At 48.8% G+C, this 12,281-nt stretch overlaps 1 protein-coding gene across 1 annotated transcript in view; it reads left to right on the top strand.

The window, feature by feature from the left end:
* Positions 1 to 614: 614 nt before the first annotated feature.
* EFNB1 (ephrin B1) overlaps positions 615 to 12,281 on the top strand; it is a 90,049-nt gene continuing 78,382 nt past the window's right edge. The window contains exon 1 of the mRNA XM_070951999.1: positions 615 to 797. Coding sequence (XP_070808100.1) covers positions 664 to 797 — 134 coding nt within the window. The 5' untranslated portion in view covers positions 615 to 663. The remainder of the gene's footprint in view (positions 798 to 12,281) is intronic.

Below are 12,281 nucleotides of genomic sequence, written 5' to 3'. Positions count from 1 at the left end.
TCTCCGGCGGCTGGAATTCGGGCAGGAAAGCCGCCCGCCTCTCGTGCTCGTGTGATGGCGGGTTGCCGCTCCGGGGACCCCGCGGACCCCCAAAAGCGACGGCGGCGGCGGCGGCGGAGGAGCAGGGCGGGGCCTCCCGGGAACCGATGCTCTGCGGCCCCGCCCACCAGCCTGCGTTCCCGCGCGGCGCCTGCAGGGGGAGCCCGCCGCTCGCGCCCGCGAAGGGAGGAAGGAAGGACCGCCCCCCTCCCTTGCGCGGCCTCCGGCGGCTTGCGGCCCCGCCCCGCCGAGCCCGGCGCGCCCCTCCCAGTCGGGGCGGGTCCGGGCGGGGATGGCCACGCCCCGTCCGGCGGCGGGCGAGGACCCCGCGCGCCGCTCTGCGATTGGGCGCCGGGCGGGCTGTCCTCGGCGATCGCCTGCGCCGGAGAGTAGAGCGCGCGGCGTCGCCCGGCGCGCCCAGTGCGAGCGGAGGAGCCGGCGCGGGCGCTCGACGGCGGGAGGCGCGCGGGGACGAGGCGGGAGAGCGCGGGGGTGCTGCGCCGCCGCCCCGCCGCCACCATGGCAGGCCCGTGAGGCGCCTCCCGGAGGAGGGTCGCTTCGCCCGAGTAGGCGCCGCCGCCGCCGGAGCAGCCGCGGCGGTGGCGGTGGCGGTGGCGGCCGAGGATGGGCCGGACCGCGGGACGCCCCGAGCGCCTCTGCCGGGGGCTGCTGGCGCTGCTGCTGGCGCTGGGACGCCTGGCGCCGCCGCTGCTGGCCAAGAGCCTGGAGCCGGTCTCCTGGAGCGCCGCCAACGCCAAGTAGGTGCCCCGACGGCGCGGGCGGACAAAGGGGCGGCGGGCGGGGGGAGCCGAGGCGCCTTCGGGGCCCGTCCAGCCGCCGCCCCGCAGCTGCCGGGGTCCCCGGGGGAAGAGAGCGCCGCCCGAAATAGCCCCCGTGCCCAGGCCGCCTTTCCCGGCCGACCCTCGGGGGCCAGGCGGCTGCGAGGAAGCGCCCCGGAGACGGCCGGCTGAGGTTCCCGGGCGGGGAGGGTCGGGGGCGGCGGCGGCCTTGGTGCCTGAAAGCGCCCCCCTCGCCGGGGGTGTGTCCGTGTCCCTCGGCCTCCTCCTGGGCAGAACGGCCGGCAAAGCCCTTGGGGGGTGAAGCGCCTTCCCGGGAGGAGAGCGGCGCTCGGTTCCCGCCGTGCGAATGGTGCTCCCGGGGCCCCTTCGGGGAAGCTGCGGTTTGTCCCCTTTTCCAGCCGGCCCTTGGGGGAAAGCGAAGGCTCTACGTGACCGTCCTTGCTTCGGATTAAGTTTGCCCGTTTCTGAGCACCGGCAGTTCCGAGGTGCGGTTCCCCCTTCTTGGAGGGCTTGGGGGGAGGAATGGTCGGGGCCGGGGGGGGGGAAATGCCCCGCAGCCCTCGCTTTCGAAGGGCTTGGCTTGGTTCGGGCGATGAAAGGCTCTGCGCGAGATAGGCGATACTTTGTTGGCCGGGATGGGCGAAATCGGCGCTGGCGTTGGCGGGGAAGGGCTCCTCCGTTCTCCTCCTCCTTCTCCTCTCTTAAGCTGAACGTGGCCAGGTCCCTTTTTAGGAAGGCGGTTTTGTTAACGGGGGAAGAACTTGGAGGAAAAGTTTGGTCTCCCACTTGAGGCCATGAGGGGCCCGGAGCCTCTGCTCGGAGAAGCGCCCATTGTTGCCCCTTTGCCCTTTGGGCTGTTGCGAACTGCTTGTTTTGTTTTAATTTGATTTATATGCCGCCCTTCTCCGGAGACTCAGGGCGGCTTATAATGCGTTAAGCAATAGCCTTCATCCTTTTGTATATTTATACAAAGTCAGCTTATTGCCCCCACAAACTGGGTCCTCAATTTACCCACCTTAGAAAGGATGGAAGGCTGAGTCAACCTTGAGCCTGGTGAGATTCGAACCTGCAGTAATTGCAGGCAGCTGATGTAAGTGGGTGTTAGTGAGTCTGCTGAGCCACCACTCAGCTGTTGCCCGTTTGCCTGGCCTGCAAGCGGAGCGGCTCTGGGGCTCGCCTTCCTCCGCGAAAGCTCAAACTGCGGATACCACGGAAGCCTTCGCTCCCGCTGAGGGTCCCGCGTTTAACCCCTTGCCGTCGGGAAAGGGCTGCTGGGCGCGAGCCGAGAAAGGGAGACAATGTTGCCAAACATTCCGAAACCTGCGCCTTGTTTTCCCCTCGGTCGGCTTCGCCTCCGGGCCTCTCCTGCCGGCTGATTGGCTGCGGGCGCATTCCAGCCATTGCCGCCCCCCCCCCAAAAAACCCGGCTCTAATCCCCGGGGAGGGCTGGTCAGTAACCCAAGAGCCCGGAGTTGCCCGCCCGCCCGTCCTCGGTGGGTCTCGCGCAGAGCCCGGGCGGAGCGGGAGGGCTTTGTGTCCCTAGCCTGACTTAGGCGAGATCACAAAGGGGGTGGGGGGGAGACAGGGAGCGCCCGCTGCGGTTGGGTTTCAGGTCCCGAAGGCTCGCAGGAGGGGGAGGCTCTTGTTGGACGGCCAGATTTGAGTTGGGCGGAGCGGGGTTCAGACTTGACTGGCTCCTGCTTATGGACTGCCCTCCTCCTGCCAGGGTTTCCGCTGCCAGCTTCTTTCTTGAGTAGCTCGCCCTTTGCCTGTAGCAAAGGCCTTGTTAAAAGGAGGGCAGGGTCTCCCTCCCTCTTGCAGAATGGGAAGGGGATTCTTTATTATTTATTTATTAGTTCGATTTATATGCCGCCCTTCTCCGGAGACTCAGGGCGGCTTACAATGCGTTAAGCAATAGCCTTCATACTTTTGTATATACCCGCTTAGTAGGGCTTTCGGCCCCCCCCCAAGCGGTATTCTTTTTTTTATACAAAGTCAGCTTATTGTTCCCACAAACCGGGTCCTCATTTTACCTATCTCGGAAGGATGGAAGGCTGAGTCAACCTTGAATTTGAATTTATTATCTAAACTCTCCTGGGCAGGCCTGTCTTCCAAGGCTCCCCTGTTCACCTGTTGGGTTGGAGGTCCAGCTGGGGCTCTTCTGTCCAAGACCTCCCTCTCTAGCTCAGTTCCATGAAAAGTCGAGAAAGAAGGGTGCTTCCACTCTTTGTAGGCAAAGCCCAGCGGGCAGAACTGAACAAATCTTGCGCCATTCCTGAAATGTCGGAGACGGCTGTGTAAACGCTCTTGGGGAAGATCTTAATGGGAAATCCCCTGATGAGGGCCTTGAGTTAGTTGTAGGAAAACAAAAGACAGTCATGTAATCAGCGCCATCGATCTCGCTAAAAGATGGTATTGGATGTCAGCGCCTCTTCCCTGGTTCTGTGCATCTTAAATACAGACTGATGTTCTGCTGGGCTGAAATTAAATACTGTGGATTTTTCAGCCGATGGGAGCTATGAAAGAGTTACAGCTATCGTGCTGGAAGCAGCAACTGTCTGATTTGCAGCAAGTACATTGTTGACTTGCTAACGTTTGAATGAGGGCAACTTTTTTCCTTTTGAGGAAAGTCAAGGAAGAAGACCTTTGAGCAACAAGGGGCAACTTTTTCTTGTATACCTTAATTTCCCGGCTCCTTTCTTCAATTTTCCTTTGCTATTCTGTTCATCCTGTCTCAGGGGCAAATAATGTAAAGGGGCCTGGGTCTGCTGCTTGTCAGCCTCTGGCCACAGAACCAGCTTCTCTTATAGCAGTGGGGAAGATCTGGGTAGCTGGTGGCGGCTTTGGGGTATTTATTTTATTTATTTATTTATTTATTTTTATATGCCACCCTTCTCCGGAGACTCAGGGCGGCTTACCATGCGTTAAGCAATAGCCTTCATACTTTTGTATATTTTTATATAAAGTCAGCTTATTGCCCCCACAATCTGGGTCCTCATTTTACCCACCTTAGAAAGGATGGAAGGCTGAGTCAACCTTGAGCCTGGTGAGATTTGAACTCGCAGTAATTGCAGGCAGCTGGATGTTAAATGCTGCCTTAGTAGGAGGCATTAGCCTCTACGCCACTCAGGCTCCTGAGTGGCGTAGCTGAGCAGAGATGGCTCCAGTGCCAAGGAGAAGAAAAGACCATGAACCTGACCATGCTTTAGTACGTGCCTACCTTTGGTGGGTATACCCTGTGCCGATAAGAGGGTTGATGCATCATTGCTGTTCTGTGTGTGGAGAGCCAGTTCTCTGCTAAGGAAGAACCAGCATCTTCCCAAACCTCCTTGCATGCTGTTATGATCAATGATCAGGTTGCTGTGATCATTTTGCTGCCAGGGTTGCCCAGTTTTGTTCACGTCTTCAGGGTAGGATCCAGGATGATGGACTTACTTGGTTACCTGGATTTCTTTTGAGCTATGATTTGGGAAAGCGATCTGGAGGCGCTCTTAAGATATTCCCCGCAGGCTGTATCTCTATTTCTCCTAGCTTCTGGTGGAGGGGCAAGTGTTTAGATAACTATCTTTTGGTCTTCAACCTTCTTCTGAAGCCTGGATATGTAGGAGAGATGGCCCTGGTGGCACTAGTGAAGGACATCGGCTGGGACCTAGATCAGGAGAGTGGATCCATCAAGGTCCTTTTAAGAACACTCAGCAATGTTTGAACATGGCATTCTTATAGGCCCCTTTGGTGATTAGGGCTCTGTATGGCAGTAATTTTAGTCCTTGCTCAGTGGCGAATTGCAGTAGGTGCTGCTTTGTCTGCCTGTGTGGTTCTCTGCTCCAGTGGTGTCCCTTGCTGAGATGACGGCACTCCTGAAGGAGCTCATGTGTGACTTCATTCTGAACTCCTGGCTCCTTTTAGGGCAGCAGATGGGAAACTATAGCCAGTGGGCCTCCTGTTTAGGCTTTGCCACAAAGAAGAGGGAGTCAAGCTATTCTCCAAAGCACCCAGAAGGCAGGACAAGAAGCAATGGGTGAAAACTGACCAAGGAGAGAAGCGACCTAGAACTAAGGAGAAATTTCCTGACAGTGAGGACAATTAATCAGTGGAACTACTTGCTTCCAGAAGTTGTGAATGCTCCAACACCGAAAAAATTTAAGAAGAGATTGGATAACCATTTGTCTGAAGTGGTGTAGGGTTTCCTGCCTAAGCAGGGGGTTGGACTAGAAGACCTCCAAAGGTCCCTTCCAACTCTGTTATTCTACTCTATTCTACTTTAGCGTGCTCTGGATAGAACTGCACCTTTAAAGATGACTCGGAAACTGCAGTTTGTTCAGAGTGCAGATGGCCTGTATGCTAATGGAATTGGCATTTGTTGATAGGCGAATATTACACTGGTGCTGTGGACCACACTCTGCTTGCCAGTAGTTTTCTGAATGAAACCCAAAGTGGTGTAAGGCCTATAAAGCCTTCCGTGGTTTGGTGCCAAAGTATCTACAAGATTTGCTTCCATGAATTCTATACCCTTGGAATTGGCCCAGCCAATTTGATTTACCTGGGAGAAGCTGCTAGTCCTGGTGCACTTTGTGTGTGTGTGTGTGTGTGTGTGTGTGTTTGAAGCTCAGTGGCACTGTCTTCTTGGTGGGGGCTCCCCTCCTTTGGACAGCCAGTTGCGTTGAGCTGTCATGGAGGATGTTAGGGCCACGACTGCACCTTGTTGGGTTATCTATAGCTTGTTTCATTCTGTTTTTGATGGGTTTCTGGGCTTTTTAATTTTTGTCATACATTGTTTATTGTGCTTCCTTTTCTTGTAAGTCTTTAGAGATTGCAATGATCTATACATGAAATAAATCAATCTTATGATCATAAAATATATGTTTAATGTTTTTTTCTTACAAACTAAGACCATTGACTTGTTAAAAACAAATGCTCCGATTCTTTACTGAAGATTTTATTTAATTTGTAAATATTCCCGCTATATTTTTTTAGTTCATAAACATCTATTTTTTTTAAATTGTAAATGTTTTACATCCAAAATCATTGGAGTTTTCTCTAGCTGACAGTGCATCACTCCAAAGTGAAAATACATTAAATGTTTTAATGGAATTTATTGCCATTTCACAGTTTTACAAGTTACCTTGTATATAGCTTTGAAGGTATACTTAGCAGTAAGTTGACTGTGTGCTAAACTAATTTTCAGCCTTTAAATGTTTTAGAGTCACATTTTCATGAGAGAATAAATCAGATTTATTACCCAGTAACATTCACATATGTTAGGTTGCCTTTAATGTTAGGAACACAAACAATTCCCAGGATAACTAGGACATAATATGTGCCAAGAATTTAGAGGCTTCTAATAGAAACATAACAGTTGCATACGTTACAGTCTCATTTACAATCCAAAAAATAGCACATTGATATATAAGCCCAATGATTCAAATGGAAGCCCTCACATATGGGAACCTCAGTTTAAAAAGAAAATTTGGTGATCCGATCATGCCATTAAAAAAATGAATTATTAGCTTACTAGTTTGTTTAAAGTATCAAAGTAGAACTGACATAGGGATCCTGATTACAAGAAAACTGCGAGGGATAGTCCAAGAAGTTGCCAGAAATAATAATAATAATAAAAGATTTCAAAGCACCCCCCCAAAAGGATATTAGATTTATTTATATTTATTGTGCATCTGAAAACATAATTTATTATTTAATTTGGCTTTTATCCTGCCTTTATTGTAGTCCCCAACATGTGATCATAATGGAGCCTGTCCATTACGATTATAAATTGGGTCCGTCATGTACCTTAACCTATTTTACGACCATTTCTGTGGCTAAGTCGTTAAGCAAATCCATTGTTTGTTATGAGCGGTGTTGTCGAAAATAGGAAATAACTTTCAATAAAAGTGTCATAAAATGTCTCGTGATTGAGGGTGTCGCAAATAACAATAAACGTGACAGCATTTGAGTTGAATGAATTACTTGTCAGAGGTCTTATTTGGCAGAGGCAGAATTGGGTGACAAATCAGTTTGTCCAATCTGAAAATAGTTGTTCTCACACTGTCAGAAACCTTCCTTGTTTAATTGTTTAATACTTCTGCAGCATCAAAGATGCGTCAGAATCCTTCAGCTGGACTTTAGAAAATGTATTTTGTTTTAAAAAGTTTGAAGCTTCTTGTCAGGTATGTTTAATTCAAATTATAAAGTATGTGGGAGAGAGAGCATAAAATCCCAAAGGTGAGAATTTCCACTGACTCATTATATATTTTATCTGCAGAGTCTTTAATTGTATCTATTATGTGATTTCAATTGAGAAACCAACATTTTTCCTGGTTCTTCTGTCAGTTCCCGACACAAGCATTTAAAACACCTCATTAACTCCTCCGCTTCAGATGCAGCCAGTTGATCAAATTCCAGTGTAATCTGTTGGAAGCCACTATAGAATTCCAAATTTGATTTCTCACATAGATGAACAAATTTTCCTTAATCTTCCTTCCCAGATTTCAGTGGCAGATTTTTTTTCTTTCTTCTTCCATGAGGCTAAATCCCCCATTGTGTAAAAAGCTTTAAAATCCCCAACAGTCTTTGTATTTGTTATTTGGGGAAAAAAAAGTTGAAGTATTTTATTGGTGATCAGAAAATTTCGGAAACATCTGATTGTGATGCATTAAAGAAACAATTTTAAGCTTGCTAGAAATCTTCTTCCTAAAAACCATCCAAACAGGATATTATAAGAGAACCTGTAAAATAACTGTCTAGCCCCTGTACTAAAGCTCGGAATATTAAAAGCTAATCCAAATAAACAAATGAATGCTGAAAAAAATAGGAATTGGAAAAAAAAGAGTTACATTCTCATTAGGTCCTAAATTAATGCTGTCCAGATGTCAAATGCATTAAATTTCTTTCTGTAAGTGCAGAGGGCACTCCAGCTCTGCAATAACTTTTCTTAGAAACTTTATGATCCTCCATTGTGGAGTCCAAAACAAAACTGAATTCCTTTACCTTAAATATATGGTTTACCATTTAAATTAAAACTATTTAAAAATCCAACAGTTCTAACCAAGGTTATTACTAGTATTACTTCTTTAAAGTTTGTCACACAGTCAGCCAGATGTTTAAACTGGATTTGGCATTTTTATCAAGTGGAATGGGCCAACTCAGCCCAGCCAGCTCACTGATGCCAGCTTGGCACTGCCAAGTCACCTCTGCCAACTCACCGCCGCCAACTCATTGCAGGTCAACTCAACAAGGCCAATTCGCTGCAAGGACAACTTGCCACTGGCAGCTGGAGGGACAGCTTTGGGACACTGCCGAATGGCCCGTGGCGGCAGGATTGTGAAAATGGGATGTGCCCGGTCTCTGCCACCACCTTGCCCACTGCCCCTAAATGGCCTGAGCACCACTTCCACTGAACAGCCTATATGGTGGTGGGGTATATGAAAACGGGACACGCTGTACCTCCACCACTCTGCACTCTGCCCACCCGCCTGCCAGGTGGACTGCCCGGCTCTCCCTCCGACTGTGGGCAGAGTTTGCCTGCAATACTGCCCTTTAACTGCTGCACCACCAGGGCTCCAACAAGATCTGGCAATGGCTAAGGAGACACAATTTGAAGAAAGAGTCAAAGGGGATAATTCTGGAGGCACAAGATTAAACCGTGAGAATAAATGCATACAAAGCAGGAGTTGGGAAGACAGCAACATACACCAAATGCTACTTCTATAAGAAACCGAAGAAATAGTGGATAACATCTAGTTAGCTGTTGCAAGAAGATCACACAGATTGACTACAAACAAGGTTATGACAAAGTAGCAACAATGGTGTGTTGGAATACCATTTGCCTGCAAGAAGGAACTGGTGGGACGACAAAATAGACAAAATAATAGAAAATGAAAAAGCTGAAGTGCTCTGGGACTTCAGAATTTAAATGGATAGGCATCTGTCACATAACACTCCAGACTTAACAAATGTTGATTGAAGTCTGCATACTGGACATTACAATACAGGGAGACAGCAGAAGACAGGAAAAAATGGAGAAAGTCACGAAATAGATGCCTTGGCTGCTATCCAAAAACATCTGGAGCATCACTTGAACACCATCGGCATTGACCAAATCACCACCAGTCAATTGCAAAAGGCGTCTATACTTGGAACAGCTTAGATTCTGTGATGATATCTTTAACAGCATCAAACAACATCATCTACCCCAGGTTCTTGGGAATGACTCAATAAAAATGCCAAATCCATCTGGCTGACTGCAACCAGCCATTAGAAGGAATGAAGGGCAATATTTGGAAATATTGAATTTATTGTATCTGAACATGCTAATTTGACAAAAAAAACAAACCAACAACCACTTGGAGCTGTATATATGGTTGGACATTACCCTAAAATTCTTCGGTCCGTTGTTAGGACTTGAATTACTTTTCACCATTCTTAGACTAATGAGTAAAACTAAATGCAAATTATCCCTATAATAATGATGGATGGTGGAATGGTTTGGTGAATAATGGATTTGAAATTTGGTTCTGAAAATGATAGGAGCAGCATATATGTCAGAAAGGAAACATTCATGGGTGTAAATGGGGCTGGCCTGGGACTCTACTCAAGGCAAATGCGCAAAACTTTGAATCTGGACAAGGAGCTGGCCTCTGTGGTAGTGAGAGGAGTTGAACAGGAAACCAATTGTGGTAGAGGACCATCCAAAGTCTGGTTGTGCTTCTGCAGACAGCGATGGCTGAATTGCTTGACTTTGGCGCAAATTTTATAGTATATCTTACAGCAGATAAGAGTTAGGTTGCTGGTTATCAGATCTCTTTGCTTTCTCCTGTAGAGAAATGTTCAGGACAGGCTGATAGTTTGTGTGATGTGGATATTTGAAATGTTCTACTTACGATCTGGTGGTGCAGCTTCCCAATCCCAAACTCTGAGGCAGGTGTTGCTGCTTGGGAAGGGGCTGCAACTAGGGTGTGTGTGTGTGTGTGTGTGTGTGTGTGTGTGTGTGTGTGTGTGAGAGAGAGAGAGAGAGAGAGAGATGGAATTACTTAGCCTGAAGGAAAAGAAAACATCTGATTTTCCTTGCTGACTTGTGTCTGAGCTTCATCTTACCGTCTGCCAATAAATTTGGGAGAAAGAAACTCAATACTGAAAAAAGGAGCTTAAAAGGAGATTCCCTCATAAAAATAGAAAGCCCCAAAATAATAAATAGGCAATTGCTTGTGTTATAAAATACAGTATATACCATAATCACAGTGATTCCTATAGAAACACAATAAAACTGGTATCGCCAGAGAGGTGTTGCCAGGGACTTCAAAACGCACAACAGACTTGATGTAAGCGTGAGGGAAAAGTTCCTGGATACAGAATCCATAATGAAAACCATGACACATTTCCTAACTAGCTGAGAAGGAGACATTTAGGAGAGCAATTTTAATCCCTCCTGGGCTTCTTGGGAGGAAGGAAGGAAGGAAGGGTGGCATCACCCAAAATAAGTGCTGATGCGTAGAGGAAGATCAAGATGATGAGGCCTGCCGCCTTTTAGAACTGCACAACTGTCTGCAGTGTATCCTGTGAGACAGATTTTGGGACCAGCAAACGGGCTTTGAGGTTTCTCTGTAGGATCAGCCTGGCTCGCCAAGTTTAAAAGACCAGTTTCTCTTGTGGGCAGCGACCTTGGGGAGAGGCGGAAAAGGCACCGGCTGGACAACTGTCAAGTCAAAGAGCTCTCAGTCCAGTATAACAGAGTTGGGAGGAGCTTTGGAGATTCAGCAGGAGACCCTATAGCATTCTGGACAAATGACCATCCAAACTCTTCTTAAAAACCTCCAGTGTTTGGACCACTCACAGCTCCAAGGAGTAAGCTGTTCCATGGATCACTTGTTCTCACTGTCGGAAAATTTCTCCTCTAAGTTCTAGGTTGGAGCTCTCTTTGTTCAGCTTCCATCTTCTTGTCCTGCCCTCAAGTGTTTTGGAGAATAGCTTGACCCCCTCCTTCACAGAAGGAATCCTTCCTGGTTTTGAGGAGACTAAAAGTAGGGGAGGGGGGGGAAAGTACTTTAAGTCTTGCAATAGAGTTAATACTCATACTCACAGTTCTGCTTTTTGTCTGGAGTGCATTCTTTGTGGCTTATCACACCTGCCTTTCAAGGGAGATAGTTTATTTAATAATTTTTCGACCTGCTGAAATCAAGAACCAATTCTTAGGGGCATGCAGTAAAAATGAAAATTAAAAACATACTGCCATCAAATCTGAAAGCAGCCGGGACCATCTCTGTGGCCGTGTTCTATGCTCACAGCCATCTCAAGAGGCATCCTGGGGAAATGGTTCCGTGAAGGAGGACAATGTCTTTGGGCCCACCTGGTGTGCTTAACCCTCGAGCATCCCCGGCCAGGCTGAAGCTCTGTGGAAGAGGAAGTTATCCTGGTGATGCCTGGACCTGAAACTACCATTTCATAAATTCGATTTAGCACAGGCAGAGCCGGTAATAGTGAACGTGGCATTTTGGTTAACGGGTTCCTATAAGCCTTGCCCTCGATGCTCCTCCTGCCTCAGTTAATTCTTAGGCCCTTAAGTGAGTCAGATTAGAGATTAACTGAGGCAAGCCATGGTTAGGTGTGTGTGTGTGTGAATTCCTAACCTTTCCCCAGTTCCTCCTAAAGCATGGGGGTTGAGCTACCCTGAGGGTAGCAGCAGCCAAGGTGCTCCCAGTTCAAAGGTGAGGACCAGGGGATCCAGCGGGTGGCCTGCGAGGCAGCCAGGCAGGTGGTCTCCACTCTTCAGTTGCTGCTCCGTGAATTTCCAGAGGCTCACAAGGAACCTTGCCCTCACGCCACCCTTCGTGAGATGTGCCTTCATCTCCGTTGCAATCTTGCACGCATGGTGTGGTTGTCCCTCAGGGTATGTGCGGGGGGTGCGGGGGTGGTCACACTTGACGGCCCTTTTCTGTAATTGTCCATTTGTCGAGGCAGTGTGTGTGTGTGGGAGGAGAGCTGGTGTCCCTGATAAAGTGGGGGAAAGGTTATGCTGTGGGCAAATGGGGCTGGCTTACCAGCAGTCTCCCCTTCTTTGGGGATTGCTGCGTGTGGGGAGCCCAGTGTGGAGATGACCACTCTTCCGGGCACAACAAGCTTTCACGAGGCTCCTTCTGTTCCTGCCAAGCCTTGGGACTTGCAGATGTTGGCAGGACCTGCCAGAGGGTTGTGGCATTGCACTGGCGGGCAGGTGCTTGAGGAGTGGCATGCGTGCCTGGATGAGGAAATCCAGGAGAGGTTAACTACAAGGGGTTGCCAGGGGCAGTGCTCAAAAGACAGCTGGATGGGCAGCTGGGTCCCTAGGCCTCCAGGGACCCAAAAGCCATTATTGCCCAGTTGTGTTTTCATGTGACGGGAGGGGATCCATGCAGGGAGCATATGAGCTGGCACCTGTTACACATGGAACAAACAGGCTTCTGTATGTATTCA

The sequence above is a fragment of the Pituophis catenifer genome, unplaced genomic scaffold (genome assembly GCF_029215685.1).
Source record: "Pituophis catenifer annectens isolate HBS135680 unplaced genomic scaffold, rPitCat1.0.hap2 SCAF_11, whole genome shotgun sequence".
NCBI lineage: Eukaryota > Metazoa > Chordata > Lepidosauria > Squamata > Colubridae > Pituophis > Pituophis catenifer.
This window is presented reverse-complemented; position numbering and strand designations above follow the sequence as displayed.